The following is a 16,551-nucleotide window of genomic DNA, read 5'->3' on the forward strand; positions in this document are numbered from 1 at the left end:
ACCACAGCTCTGCTTGACTAGGTTGCCTATGGTCCATCCCTGGAATGGAGACTTGTGTTCAGTCAGTCAAAGAGTAGGAAGGGCAGCTCATCTGAGGACCCTAAGAATGTTTTCCCATGGGAGGGAAAAGAGGCATCAAACTGATTTGAAAAGTGCTATTTTTACATCAATAGTGTATACAAGTACATTTTTATACTTTAAATCATTTATTCATAATCTTTTAAGCACACATCTGAACATCTAGGTTATAAACTTGAACATAGCATTGTTTGACTGTTTGACCCACAAATTATTTTCTGTCCCCAAAATGTCCAAAAGAAATTAAGAAATTACTTATAACTTCAACTGTCTTCAAGAGAAGTCTCTGTGGTTCTTTATTTTTATGACTTATATACCTTCAAAGAGTGTCTTTCGTGTCTTTAGGGTTGTAATGGTCATTCTAAACTAAATGGAGCTTGTTCAGACACTTAAGACCTTGGGCCAATAAATCAATGACTTCATACTATTTCATCTTCTTTTCACTTCTATGGATTACTAAATAGCAATAACGATAATTCTAACCAATTCCTAATACTCCCTTTTACAGCCAGGGGAAGGTCAGCTATTTTTTGATTCCCATGGGGGAGCGAGAGCAAGCTTCTCAATAAGTATCTTAAAATAGCTGGCCATTCTCAGCTGCTGGGCTGGAGTCCAGACAGGGGAGAGCAAAGGGAAAACAAATCCACCAGCTGGTGTGGATGAGAAGCTACCAAAACATGAGCGAGAACAGGCTTCTCAAGAAGATTCTGTCTACTCAAAAATCTTTATTCTTTTTTTTTTTTAGTTGAGAAGCTAGGTGTCTGCCATTTCTAATTATTTTATTTAAAGGGAAACAAGTGAATCGAAAATGAGACTAAATATTGCCATCTTTTTTGGGGCTCTCTTTGGTGCTTTGGGAGTTTTTCTCTTTTTGGTGGCTTTTGGATCAGATTATTGGCTTCTTGCAACTGAAGTGGGGAGGTGTTCAGGTGAACAGAATGTGCGTTTCTTCTTCAAAATATTGATGTACTTGGAAGTGAGGAGGATAGCCTTACATATCTTCTTGAAATCAGAGAATAGTAGTGGAGTGTCTATTTCTTCATAGAAGAGATGTAGAAATCTACCAATCATTATTTCTTGAATAAAATACAGTATTTGAAATTTTCCTGGATGGAATTGTTTTAGATTATGTTCCTTGTGTTGATAGCAAATTGCTTCATTTGTGTTTTGTGCAGATAGAGAACATCACTTTCCATCATGAAGGATTCTTCTGGAGATGTTGGTTTAATGGGATTGTGGAAGAAAATGATCCTGATATCTGGAAGTTCTGGTATAGTAAGTAAAATTTAGTTTTATTTTCCCCATGTCTTTAAAATAAAAATGAATGGCTTCTAATGTAGTTCATGTTACTTAAAGAGTAGAATTGTATTCTTAATTGTAGAATCTCAATAGATTATCTTCAAAGTTCATGATGTGATTCTTTTTTAGTAAAGAAAAATAATTTTATTTTGTAACATAAAATAAGAGTCAATATTTATGGTAAAAGTGAATTATCTACTATTTTTGCATATATTTAAAGTACCCTAACCTTAATAAGACAAATGCTATCTATAATTTTTTTTTCAAGTGTCTATTATTGCTGTAATCAATAAATGTATTTTTTTTGGTACAAACCCTTGAAATATCAAATTTAAAAATCTGGAAATAGGGATGTGTTACTTTATATTCATGACTTCAAAGCTAAGAACAATCTTTTTTATAATGAAACTTAATTACCAGCAGCAGTAGATGAAAGCTTCCTCTATTTGGGCTTTAACCAAGGCTGTGAGCAATCTCAAGAAATGCCTTGCTTTTGATGTTTGCATTCTCGCATAGAAACTTTAAAGTTCCTTTTTGAAGTAGAATAGCTTCTTAAAAATATGAGGTATTCTTTTAACTGTATTTCCTAGATTGTATTAATCTTTGAAAATCAATTCATTGAAAATAACTAGCCTTTATCTTATTGTGTCCAGCCCACAATTACCTACAGCTTATTGTGTGTTGAAATTATTAGTCTCCTTATCAAATATTTCTGCGATAAATCAAAGTATTGTATTTATACAATAGTTAAGTTTATGGAATATATAATAAAAATATGAACTTACTGAAGACCTAAGCAAGCTGATGGCAAGGTGAGATATATAAAAGTAATAAAGTAATGATGAGATGGTATTTTGAGAGGGATACTTGATAAACTATTTTATAGTCCTTTGGGGAGGAGAAGAAACTAGCAATTTGCTGTGAAATTATTTAAACTTTGCAAGTGGAGTAAGTCAGTTGGCAAGAGGAAAATTTTGACAAGGACATAGAGAAAGGAAGAATATTCTACTCCTTTTTAAAGAGCAGAGAGCAAAAACTTCACATTTTCAAACAACATACAGTGTTGCTTTTTCAAATGCTAAAAATGCATTTGAATTAACATATGTGATCTAGCATTTGTATCTTTCTCCTAAAAATAGAATGAAGGAAAAAAAAGTCATACTAATTGGAACTAATCAAGGTTAAATCTAAGTTTATTAGATTTTTAAAATAATTTTTTGTGTACCTGTTATGTGCCAGCAATTATGTTAGGAACTGGAGAATGTGATTGTGAACATAAATTAAATACGGTGTATTCAATTTTGAGAGGATATTAGGGCATTTTCTCTTTTGAAATATACTTTCGCTAGAGATTTTGAATAAATCCACTTTCTAGGTCTCCTCTGCTTATTCACATAATTTTTTTAGGAGTTTGTATCTTACTAGTCAAGAAATCTCTGAGTTAAATTGAACCTGCAATTTTATTTTCCTTGTGTACTCTCAGAGACTGTTCTTCTCTTCTTTCAGGAATGACTCTTCATGCAGCTTTTCAATAACAAATAACATTATTTTTCTTCCTAGCCAACCAACCATCATCAAAGAACTGCACCCATGCTTACCTGTCTCCATATCCCTTCCTGAGAGGCGAACACAATTCTACTTCTTATGACTCTGCAGTTAGTAAGTACTTCTGTCCTAAGAATCGTTCTAAGAAGGACTTGTCTTTCTAAAATTTATGTGGGCAATTAAAAAACAATTTCAACATTTTATCTGGTATCAATCTATTGTATATAAAATAATAATATTGCTATTTTAAAAGGTAATTTTTGAAAAGTGTTTTGTCATTTGAAATCAGAGATGTTCATTAGGATTTAATGACCTAAAACTTGTTAAGGATTTAAATGACCTAAAACTAACCTTACACATTGAAAATATTTTATAATATAGCCTGCTTTTAAAATTTTTACTTGTAATTCTTACATACAAGAATATAATTTTACTATTGTATCCTACTAAATGACTGAACTTTGTTGTGTGTGATATCCCATGGAAGAAGGAGAGATGTCTTTAACTAGGAGTTGAGATTATCTACTTCTTTTGTGTTTTCATGTTATTTGTTCTGTTGAACGTGCATAAACTAGTTTCTATACAAAGTACATAATACAGAGTACATAAATATATTTTTATAGGAAATACATAAATTTAATATGTCAACTTTATTTTCAGCTGATTTCATGAAGATTTTAATAAAGGGTATTTATCCTAACCTTAAAACTATGGATTAGTATAGAATTTCCCAGTGGTATAAACAGAGCTCTCAAATTTTATTTTTCAAAGAGAAGAGCTAATCTACTTAATGCTCTAAATAAATTTATATTAGGATGAGAGAAAGGAGTAGAGGAGGATAGAAAGAGAGAGTTTGAAATTGAAGGAGAGATTTGAAGGCATTGATTTGTGATTGTGGAGTCTGGCAAGTCTGAAATCTGTTAGCCTGAAGGCAGGAGATTCAGATAAGAACTGATACAGTCTTGAGTCTGAAGTGTGAAAATTCTGGTAGGATTTCCATGTTGCAGTCTCTGGAAGAGTCCCTTCTTTAGGAAATCTCAATTGTTTCTCTTCAGCTGATTGGATGAGGTCCACTTCCCATTATCTACTCTAACTATAGTCTATTGATTGTAAATGCTAATCACATCTAAATAATACATTTACAGCAATATCTACACTAGTCTTTGACCAAAAGCTTGGCACTATAGACTACTAAGTTGACACATAAAATTAACCATCACTTTACATCATTTGTCCATTTTTGGACATGAAGTTTACATCATTTGTCCATTTTTCATCTTTCTGTAAATATACATTTTTATATATTATGGCTTCATTTTGAATTTGTCAAAGGATATAGCATTTTCTTATATCATATCATTAGCATGACATTTAGAGCCAGCGTGAGGTCTGCTATGGAAGGAGGTGCACTGGCGTGCAGCTGTGCTTGTTCACCAGGATGCTGTGGTCTGTCATCTTTGAAATGTGTGTACAGTGGATGCCTGGTCCCATTGAACACTGCATGAGCATCTTATTTACATCTCTTCTCATGAGAGAAGAAATTGCATGCAAAGAATGGGATCATTTTATATTACAAAAAAATTGCAAAAAGCATGTCCCTTCCCTGTCATTCTTACTTTATAAAATGAATTAAGAAATAGTACAGGTTGACTTTTCAGAACATTAAGTTTCATGAAGGGCTGCAGATGTTTTAGTATTGTGGTTATTATTCCTATGTGGAGGTCCTGTGATGAGAAGGTATGTAAGCACCATATATTTTTAAATAAACCTACATATTTGAAAATCTGTAGCACAAGGAGATAATGGTGAACTTAAAAAAACAAGGTAGTATAATCTATGCATAATAATTATGATGGAGGTGGATAGTAAATGCATGTCAGAAAAATTATACTGCAATTACAGTTAGAATTATTATGTAGCACTGCATATAATTACTGTGTCATTTTTTTGGATCTAGTGACAAAACCTTATTCCAGTTTTTTTTTTTAATTATCAAAACTCCTCTTTGGCACACCTATTGTAACTCTTTACTGACTTTAAGCAACTTTATCAAACACTTTGAGTAAAAATGACTGAGAGGCAAAGAAGCATGTCCCACAACAGAAGTAGTATATACAAGTCTCATTTATCTTCATAATAATGTACAACAATACCTGATATTACATTTGAATGGAATTTTTTTTTATTTCCTTATCTGAGAGAAAAGCATGGATATCATCCAAAGGACTCTACTTGGCTAAAATTTGTGTTTCCTAGTTAATGAGACCACATAATCTTCACTAGACTCCAGAACCACTATTTGACTTCATAATTATCAGGCATTATAAATTTACCAAACTTGTCAAATTGAAAGTATGGTCTGTAAAATCTGATGTATTTTGACCTGTCAAATTATTACTAAAATTACTTAGTATTCGTGAGTTTTTATAGTTAACATTAGCCAATGTATAAATCAGTGAAAATGATGCAGTGGTATATGATTTTTCTGGAAAGACTATTTTAGAATCATTGTATTCTGCTGATGAAATTGTTCTTTTCATAGTAAGGGGATTGAGATGTCACAGGAAGCCATTTGGCTGTTTTCACACTGCAGAGTGGATACAAAGGTGCAGCTCTTTGGATTTTGTTTATTGATAATCTTATAAACAACAATGCACAAAAAGGCTAATTTTAGTGCCCACTATCATATCTTTTTAACTATAAGTCTTCTTAGTTATATTTCAACAACAATAATAAACCAAAAAATAACCAATAATAAACCAGGTTAAATTTATGTTGGTTTTTCTACCTTTCTATTGATATCTGATCTTGTCCTATTTGCAGTCAGATCTAATATGACATTTTGTTTCATTTTTAAAACCCTTAATACATATTTGAAATTCAGTGATACTCAAGTCTAGTTACTTAATATGGTCCCCAATCTAGAGAGGGTGGTCTCGTTCTTAGAATTTTTTTGGAGGTAGACTTGATAGTTCAAAGTTCATTAAACATTTCTATTATCCTTTGAGTTCTGTCGGAATTTAGATGTTGTATTTAATTCATGCTTGAATTCAGTCACAGTTCATTCCTTTAGTATCAAACCCCTTAGTGATTAATCATGTCTTGGTTGGTGTCCATAGCCTTTTGATCCTATCCTACCTCCATTAAAGTGTTTATTACACTTTATTGTATTATTTGTTGCCTCCTTTCCCCTTTTATTTACTGGAACTCATTAAAGCCACATAATGTAAGTGACTCATATATATAACCTAAGATTCTTCTGCTAGGGTTAAAATCTGAGCTGTAAATGATCAAATTAAAGAACGGTTTTATAGAAAAGAGCCTGGTGTCATCAGTGATTTCACCTTTCATCTGTGAGTTGGAACAAACATGCACACATAAGCTCGCCACTTCAGAATCAGTATTTGTCCTCTGTCTCAGGGTCTTCATATGCACCACCCTCCCCGCCAAATGTTGTGCCTCTCTTCCCAACCTCTCCTATCCATTCTCTAAGAAAGCAGGCTTATTCTCTGAGCTACTCCAAACTTTAGTTTTCTAAGGTAGTCTCCCGTGGCTGTCCTGTTCTCCACTGTCAGTGGACCAGACCAAAGTCTGCTTTATAAAACCCATTCTTTAATTTTATCATTCATGGCACAGTATTCATGTATTTACTTGTGTAATTCTTTTTGGCATGTGCTTTTACCCAATTCAATTCCAAATCCCATGAAAGTGGAGGTTTATATATTTGGCTATCGTTGGATCCACGGTAGACTGAATAATACATTAATAATTTTGAGAGTCTCTGTACTCTATATACTATACTATGTGTACTATATTGTATTCTGTGATGTTGTAAGTACCTACCGATATGTGTAAGGATTTTTAAAACCTTTGCTAAATGTATCTAGATTACTCTTAAATTTTGTGAAAACTTTTTGTAATTTTCAGGTCTTTAACATTGTTATCATATTTAGATGTGTTTTGCTTTTATTGTCAGCATTCATTTATTTAGTATTTTGTCCGGGTCTTTCCTTCATCCTGAAGTGAAGATACAAGGATAGAAGCAGGAAAGAGTCAGCTAGGTAAGATATTAGTTAGCAATGCAGTAGGCTCTAAGAAAAAGAAAATAAACAGTAGCTTAAAAAAAAATTAGAAATATTTTTCACCCACGACAAGATGTTCGAGTGCAGCTGCCATAATGATGCTGTTGGAAGGGATTTTTCAGCCTTTTTCCCCACCATCCTTTGGTAATGGTTAGCCAGCACCTTCGTATTCTTTCACCTTCTGAAGAGAGCCCCTGGAATTCTGTCGTTTATGAATAACAGTTCTCTAGCCTTCAGAATTGTGTTACATGGCTTCTGCTGGCTGGGTCATGGACTTGTTACCTTTCTAGTCACTGGAGTAGCAGAGAAGGAGGCAGAACTAGGAGTGAATGTTGAGAGGATCAACCTAAACTATCCTCACCAGCAACTAGCTTCATGATCCTGTCTGAATGTCAGCAGGGCTTAAACAATGGCAGAAAAGCAAAGATGAGAAGGGAATAATAGAAATATCCAAAGAGTTGATGTGTAAAATTTGGCAGTCAAGTAAACAAATAAAAAGCTAGAGAAATCTAGGGAGATGAAAAAATTTCCTTTTGAAGAAGGTGTCATTCAGTTTAAACAATTGACAATAAACAGTAATATTGTTAGTTCCCTTCAGTTTTTAGTGTATTTCTCTCCAGTCCCTTCTATATGAGTATTGTACATGTTTTTAATCATTATAAATACTCATGTATGTTTCACCTTTATCATGCATTTCTCTGTGTTTTTATCTAAGAGCTTCTCAAATTTTAAATATGCAACTTTCTACTTCCACTTTAAACATTTTATATGTGTAATTTTTTCATAATTTATCTCCTTTAGATTATATTTTAGAATGTAAATGGTGAATCAAAAGATAGGAGTTCGTTTTCTTAGTTACTGTTATTGTGCCATAGCATCAAATCACTTGCCACCCAATATTGAACTGTGAATGATTTCAGCGAAGGAAATTTGATAAGGAGGACAGAAATATGAGAATCAAGAGGAGGAGACAGGTTTTGAAGTGGAGGATGGGGATTTCATTTGGATTTAGACATATTATATGTGCATTGATATTGGAATACCAGTTTGAAATAATTCTGCAATAGCTTGATGTGTGAAATTGACTTTGCTGAAAACATTAATTAGCATAACAGATGCTGGTGAGGAATTACAGAGGTGGTTTTTGATATCAGAACAATCTTTCAGGAAAAACATCACAGAGAAGAAGACAGTAAAATATCTATTATACTTAGATGGAGAAAGAAAGATGTGAACACAGTCTACAAAGGAGAAAGAAAAGGAAGCCTTAAGAAGCAAGATGAAGAATAGCCTGGTGTATTGTCAAAGGGGCAATTGTCCAATGAAGGGGACAATCTTGGGAAAGAGTTTGGGTTTTCAATGAGAAAGGCAGATGAATAAAAATAAGAAGGGAGAAAGAGGGAACTAGATAATACACTAGTAGTGCCTAAGTTCTGGATGGCCAATAGCACCCTTCCCACCAATGGCTCAGTTGCAGGGGCCCATAAAGGCAGTCTTTCCAGGCATATCCCTCTACAGCTAAACCCATATGCCCTGCTGATTTTGTCTGAGATCTTCAGACCTTCCGCTCTGCCTCCTACTGCTGCTCAATGTCCATTCCCTTGGGTTAGACCTCGGGGGTCCTGTCCTCTTTTCCTGGCAATGCCCTTCTTCTCCCAGGAAACCTGTCCATTTCCCAATATCCTGTTCAGTCTTCTTGGACACATGTGTTTGTATGGAAGGAGAGAAACTGGGGAACCTTATTATAGATGCCAAGGGTCAGAGTTTAGGGTCCTCTTGGACTTTGCCATTTGGAATGGATTTAGTTGGCAAGGTTTGGTTTTTTGGTGTTTACTGGTGTAAAGTGGTTATTTTCGGAAATGTTTTTGCCTTTACTTAGTCCATTGGATCAGCAGTTTTCCTGGAGTGTGATAGACCAGGCTTTTGTTTTCTGTGTCTGTTACCTTTTTCTGGTTTTTGGTTCCTCCAGCACCAAGAATGAGATAAAAAGAAAACACACAGAACTTAACACTTTGTCATTCCTTGGGTTCCAAGATCTGTAATTGCTCTTTCTCCCTCTTCATCTTTCTAAATCCTTTTTGGCTTGTTTCTTAAATGATTTTCAAGGGGTTTAGCTGTAATTAAAAGAAACAATTGGAAAAACATATCTGCTTCATCTTCCTGAAAGCAAAAGTTCACTTTATCTGGTTATATGCTGAAGGAACAGCTGGCCGGATTTGCTAATGGACTGGGCGTGGGGTGTGAAGGAAGGTACACAGCCAATGATGACCCGTTTTTGTCCATAGCAACTGGTGGGATGAAGTTGTTATTATTAGAGATGGGGAAAGCTGAGGGAGAGCTTGTTTTTTAGAGGAAGCTTTGGTAATTCGGGGGCATGTTAGGTTGAGGATACCTAGTTATAGAGGTTTTCAGATAACAGAGTCTGTTAGCCAAAGGGTTGGGTAGGAACTGCATGTGAGGTCACTGCGTAGAACTATATTTAAAGCCATGGAAAAGAGGAGATCATTTGGGGAGTGAATGCAGAAAAGAGGTCAGTCTAAGGACTGGGCCCAAGGATGCTCCACTGTGAAGAGGTTAGGGAAAAGAGGGGGCCCCACTGAATATGAGCGGCTAGGGAAGTAGAAAGTAAACTAGGGTGGTGTTCTAGAACCCAGACAGAGAATTTTTCTTAGAGGAGGAAGTAATAAGCTTTGCCAAGTGTTGCCAAGAAGGCATGGACTGGAATCTGACCTTTGGATCTGGCAGACAGTCCACAGCAATCTGACCTCGTGTTTTATAACCTGGATTTCTTCCTTCTCAGACTCACTCTACTACTTTCCTTTTAATAGATTACATTTTGTGTCATCTTTTTTTTTCTTTCTTCCATCTGTCAGGGTAATATATGAATGATAAACATAAATGCTGCTTGATAAATTTCAGTGCTGCCATGAGGAATTAGACCTAGTGAATTTATCAATAATTGGAGCCATATAGTGCTGACACACCATAACAATTTCTTCAAACCTGTTCATTTACAACCTCATTTCTTATTTCTGCTTATTTAACCTACAAATCTATTGACAAGTAAAAAATACTTTTGTTATCTTAAAATATCACAATTATTACAACAAAAGGACATATTTTGTTTCGTATTATGAATTGAATGGATTGATGGGAACAGACATGGAGCTCCTATTATCTGTGCTCACTGTGCTAACCCATCTACTCTGCATATATTGCCCTCTGGGATCTTAAAGACAGCACTGTGAAGTAGAATTTATTACTGTCTTTTCAAAGCCAAGGAAACCCAAGTGTTTTTAGGTTTCTCAACCTAAAGATAAAGTTCTGCAATCAGCTGCCTGCATCTCCATAGCCACCTTCTTGATAACACTGTAGGGGAAATGATATTTCCTTTACTCAGCAAGTAGTATGTACTTTAAAACAAAATCGGGGCCTCCCCGGTGGTGCAGCGGTTGAGCGCTGGGTTGCGAAGCTGCCTGCAGCCTCTGCAGCGCTGGTTCGATCCCCAGCTGCTCCCTGGCCACCTGAGGAGGGTCCCACATGGCGCGCAGACCTCTCCTGCCGCCCGCTGCTTCCCTCAGCAGTGTACTTCGGTCCTTCTGCCTGCCCTGCTCCCCGCTCTGGCTCTGGTGAATTCTCTCACCCTCCCGTGCTTCTGACTGTACCCAGTGCTTGTATGGATAAATAAATAAATAAATAAATAAATAAATAAATCAATAAATAAATAAATCTTTAAAAAAAAAACCCAAAAATCGATTGGTTAATTAGGGAAGAATTGGTAAGGTCTATTATTCTTGTTTTTAGTTTTGCTATATCTTGAGTTAATATCAGTCTTTCTTTTACTATTTGTTACTCTTACAAACATGTTTGGGCACATAGAAATAAGATTAAAGTGACTTTTAAATACAGTTATTTTAAGATATGATTGATTTTTATGAAGTGGTTTTCCTAGTACTCAAATTCATTGCTTCCAGTCTGTGCTAGCGGAAGGAAGGTATTATTTACATCAATAGAGCAATTGATTTCATTGTTGAGAGATGTGAAGCATTTTATGGAAACCAAAGTGTTAACTTGTTTCCAGAGCAACAGCTGTTGTTATGCAATCTAGGGGTTATTTGCTGTAACAGCTTGCTCTATGTTGAGTAGCTAGAGAGGGAAGTTTTCCAAAGATGTATCCTATCTCTGCAAATAAATAAAACCAAATCCCCCAAATAGAGTGTACTGAGCAGCTAAGGGAATGTATGTAATACATGTTTGATCTTTTCAATGGTTTTCTCCATAAATGGCTAATTTCAGATGGCTGTCTTTTTGAGAGGAGACTTAGAAGTTCGATCTATTCAGTTCATTATCAAAGGGAAATATTGACAATCACTTGCTGGGACTCTAGCCAGAGATTTAAAAAGGACTTCTGAGACTGCTGGTTCTACCTTTTTAAAAAAAAATCCAGACACATAGCAATAGATAGGGAGGTTGGTTAAGTTACTGGCTGCTGAAGAACACACAGCAAATAGTTGGCAAGTCTCGAGAACTCAAGGCCGGCAGTAGACATCATTTCTACCACATTCCATCAGATTTATCCCTGGAGGAAAGTCAAAGCAAGTCAAAGCAAGATGCCCAGGGCTGCAGATACTTGGTCAATTCATCTATCTTAGAGAGAGAGTGGAGAAAATTTGCCTCTCAAGTCTGTTGGTGAATAAGCAGAGTGTGAATGTTTGTCCACAGTAAATGAGACATGCTTGTCCTGCCAGATGCCAGCTATGTCCCAGCTCCTTGTCTGTCCCCATGGGAGGCTCATATTGCACTGGCTGTGCTAGCACTCCTTGCATACGTGAGTCACATCCCTAACTACGCAGGCCCTGACTCTGAGCTGGCCAAATGTCTTTCCAAGGCATTTGCTGGCAGGGACAGGCGACTACTTGCCTACATAGCCCTCTCACCCCAGCAATGGATAGTCACTCTCATCTGTCTGCCTTTATCTTCCTCCAAGTTCCAATTCCTGCAGTCCTGCGTTTCCCTTTAAGAGTCACTTCCTCCAAGAAACCTTCTGAGTATGCTAAGATTGAGTCAAGTGCCCTTCTCAAATCTTGCATAATGAACCGGAGTTCTCTCCTTGCCTGTGGCATAGCTGATGGTCATCTGACTGTATATTTCCATCCTGCTAGATGGCTTGATGGCACATGTTATACATTTGCTATGTCCTATCAACAGTAAGTGTTTATCTCGCACAGTGCCTGAAACAAGGTTGATGTTGAGTTAGTGTTTGAACATGGGTGAGTAAGAGAGTGAAACACAATTTTGTTGTTCATCACTTCTTTCGATGGGTGTTTTTGTGATAAAATAGAGGGGGAAACATCAAATTTTAGTGCTATGGAATTCTGAAACAAACTTTTCTGATGCAAAAATAGTAAAAACTACTTTGGGTCACATTCCTAAGAGAAAGATTCCTGGATGTATAGTTGCAAAAGACCATGAAATTCCCTAGAGAAATGTGATTTCCAGTCTGTTAGAGATTTATAGATGCAAATTATGTAAATGATGTGAAAATGAAGATTCAGGGGTCCTAGAGTACTTATAATAGAATACTTATGACTAAGTAAACAAGACTTTGCAATAATTATTTTATTTTCTAATTTCTGTACAAAAGTTTTGGGCAAGCAGGTTTAAATTTAATGTTCAGAAAGTATGCAAAGTGGTCCTAAAAATGTTCCTTTAATGACTTACTTTAAAGAGTAACAGATTTTTCTCTGGTGTAGATCAGACTTAAAATGGGAACTGGTGAAAGAGAAAATTTGTTTCTCCTCTGCCATTTTTAGAATTGAGCAGGAATACTTACAGAAATCCTTGTTCTTGATTATTATGCACTGGGTATTCAGAAATATAAAAATGGTGATTACACAGTCCTTAGTACTCTTTCAGTGTCCAGGAATTAACATCTCAATCTTCTGATTCCTCAGCTCTTCTTTTACAAGTGCCTATTTCTCTCTCTTAAGAACTTAAGTGACAAAGATTCTCCAACTATTGTGGTAATGAGACCAAAATCATGAGTTCATTTCTTTATATTAGTTTGCTTCATTCTGTTCCATGACCATCAAATACTCCCCTGACCTTAGCTATACCTTGACATTTTAGTGCAGACTGAGTGATAAATTGATTATTTTACTTATTCGTGTTTTAAAAGCACCTATTACACACTAGGGTTAAAACTTCTCTCGGATTGGAAAGATGGGCAAGACTGACCTTGTCCAAAAGGAGGAGTAGAGGTGGCTATCAAAGAAAGATAATTCAGAGGGCTAAGTCAATGGCTGCCTTGTGTCAAGAACACTTAGTGAGCAGGGGTGTGGGGAAGGCATTCTGCTCATTGTTTACCTGTACCTAACTCTTTCAGTTATCTTAATACTATAAGATAAGTATCATTATTATCACATTTTAGAAGAGAAACTAAGGCATGGAGAGGCTAAGTAATTTACCCAGTCATAGAGCTAGGAAGGAATATTCCAATTTGTGGGTCTATCTATACTCCTATTAATTCTATACTTTCTGCCTTTTGGTAGAATTAGGAAATAACTCCACTATGTCTTTTCAAGGAGGGAAGGATACTTGATCAAATCTGGAAGAAAAAGTAGGAAGACTTTATTTTGGCAAGAGGAAATGGAGTTGCAAATCCTAGAGGCATGATACCAGAATTTTAACCCAAAAAACTTCAATGTCATTTCAGCATTTCTGCAGGATAAAATAGGAGGAGCCAGAGAGGGAGGATTTGAGTCCGGAAGGCTTAGATGAAGCAGTGTCAATTTACTTGAAAAAGCACAGGTAGAGACTGGTATAGACACTAAAGGTGTCTGAGACAGAGAACAGACAGCCCCAAGTTCAAATTTTGTGACATTAATTTTTGGAACTTTACTTAAGATATCTGTGAATTATCTATAAAATACAAAATAGGAATCATTGTGATGGCTGTGACAGATGAAAAATTCCTGCAAAGGCTGACCCACTGCGTAGTGACTGGCTCCTTCTCAATGAAATGCCTAGCTGCAGAGAGGCCCTTTAGTTTATGGGCCTCCACCTGACCGCACATTCCATTCTCGAGCCCTTTAAAAGTACGAGTGCTTATGCCCACCTTCAGAGAGTCTTAATCAGGCTGGTCTGGAATCCTGACCTGGCTATGATGTTGGAGTCTGCTGCTCAGACTGAAGGGCACATCCAATCCAGGAGCTTCAAGGCCACGGGGGTCACAAGAAGACTTGGAGCTGGAGGTTGACATGGTTGCTCACCTCATCTCCTGTATTGAAATCAGAGGGTTTTTACAATAATATCTCTGGTCAGGAAGCAAAAACTGTTTTTCTTTTCCCCCTTGGGTTCAATGAATAGGGCCCTGCAAAGCGGACTGTACAAGGGCAGTGGGGAAAGGTTTATTATCACGTCTGTATATGGAGGCCTTCATAGAACAGTGACGACCCAAGGGAGACTATATCTCTCTGAGCTTATATACCATTTTAACAGAAAATTAATGGAAGTTAATATTTTCACTATATTGGATTTTCCTTCTGGTGTGGTCACTGTAGCTCTCCTACCACCAAAGAACCCACTGGCCTCCGCTATAGTCCCTTAACAATGCTACTTCATTAATAACCAAACTAAAGAAACAAAGTGTTAACAACAACGAAAATAGTCATTTACTATTTTGAAATGCAAAAAAAAAAAATACAAAACAAAAACCAACAAAACAAAACCAAGAAATAAAGCAAAACACAATGAAAGTGAAAATGTAGGTAGGAGTCTAGCTGGGGTGGTAACCTGTGGGAATGTGATTAGGAAATACATTGAGGGAAACTGATGGAAGATCAAGGTTGTTGTAGTAAGGGTTGTTTGCAGATACATCTTGATGCTGACTGTCTTTCTCATGGTCATGGAGGGCATTTATGTCAGTTATCATTTCTCAGAAATTTTTGTATTAGCAAAGATAAGAAACTTTTTCTGCATGCTTAACTCTTGCATCCAACTCAGAATAATCTTTATTAATTAATAATCCTTAAATAATCCTTGCCTAATGAATGCCTAGGTAGCAAATATAATGTAGTGTTTACTGATGATGATTTGTGTGCTAGACCAGAAACTTATAAAATGTTATAGACCAATGAAACTTCAATAAAAAATTAAAAAAATAATATCCCACAGTGGCATATTCTGGAGTAACATATTCTGATCCCTTTCACCTTGTTTCTGAGAAGCTTGGTTTGCTCCCTAATTTGACCCTGAGGGAGCTGGCTGTTGCTGCTGTCCAGCTGCATTCCTCTCCTAATGCCAGTTGTTGCAGCCACTGTGCCTTCTACCTCTAAAACTACAGAGCCACCTTGCCCAATAAGTCTTCTCTCATACCCCTCTCCCCCAAGATCTTTAAGAGGGATAAAGGAGACAATGACCGTGGATACACTCTCAAACCTAGAAAGGTCCCTACCCAGATGAAGGAACCCTAACTTCTGCTTCAGGAACTTATCCAAGGTCTTAGCCAGTGGGAGGGTGAAGGACTGCCTCTCCTGACTCAGGCAATTCCTCCCTCTCAGTTATTTCTCCACTGCCAATATTTACAGTAGGGCTGCCAATAAATGTCTATCAGGTCTCTTAGGGTTCTTTTTGTCCTGAAGAAATCAATGGACCGTGCAGAGCACATGTCTTGGCTTGGCAAGTCCACAATTATGGAGCTCAAACATGGACATACTGTACTGCCTGTCTCTGCTTTGGTGCAGGCATTACTGTATTTTTAGACTCGCCTGGCACTGCCAAGATGGTAGTACATAGAATTGCAGGACAGGCTTGTTGGCCTGTGTAACAGAAGCGATTTGCCTAAAGCTATAGTAACATATGCTGAAGGCTCTCATTTGCTGCTGGATATGGTGGAGGAGGGTAGTGTGTTTTGTTTTGGCTTCATTTAGAACATTTTATAGCACTTCACAATGTGTGTGCTTGAGGATGTGTTGAAACATAGGATTAGCTTTATGAACTAGCTTTGTGAGGTGTCTGAGGCAAGATAGCAAGTTTTGAGAAATGAATCTTAAGTTTATCTTTAAACTGCAAATACAATATTTATATTTTTGCATACACAATGAAATAATTTATCAAAACACTATGAATTTGGAGTTGTGATTGTTTGGGTTGACTTTTCTCTCTATGAAAAGAAAGAAGGTTTGTGGTAAAAATGAAAAGATTAAGAAATCAAGAGGAGATTTCTTAATGTCTTAACAGAACAAACTCTTTTGGCATACAAATGAAAATCCGTAAAGACAGCCGGTATTCTTTCTCACCACGTATAACAACAGTATTACCAAGGTTTATCTCATCTCTATACCCAAATGTCCCATTTAGGTCCCACTGAGTTGCTATAAATAACTATCTAACTCGTTTTCATTGTTAGATGCTTTTTCTTGCCAGATCATTCCTCATACTGTTACAGGAGTGACATCCTGATATGCATTCTGTCTGGGACCCACGTAAAGGGCCAGTTCCATTGAAGAGCATGTGAGGGCTTTCTTCTGTGTTCCTCATTTCCTGT

At 36.5% G+C, this 16,551-nt stretch overlaps 1 protein-coding gene across 1 annotated transcript in view; it reads left to right on the forward strand.

The window, feature by feature from the left end:
• The first annotated feature begins 680 nt into the window (after positions 1-680).
• The window catches only part of TMEM182 (transmembrane protein 182), a 38,754-nt gene continuing 22,883 nt past the window's right edge, over positions 681-16,551 (forward strand). Inside the window, exons 1-3 of the mRNA XM_037528027.2 lie at positions 681-1,018; positions 1,254-1,353; positions 2,938-3,036. Of these exons, the coding sequence (XP_037383924.1) occupies positions 887-1,018; positions 1,254-1,353; positions 2,938-3,036 (331 nt within the window). The 5' untranslated portion in view covers positions 681-886. The remainder of the gene's footprint in view (positions 1,019-1,253; positions 1,354-2,937; positions 3,037-16,551) is intronic.

This window comes from Talpa occidentalis, unplaced genomic scaffold, assembly GCF_014898055.3.
Source record: "Talpa occidentalis isolate TD23 unplaced genomic scaffold, MPIMG_talOcc4v2.1 talOcc4.5, whole genome shotgun sequence".
NCBI lineage: Eukaryota > Metazoa > Chordata > Mammalia > Eulipotyphla > Talpidae > Talpa > Talpa occidentalis.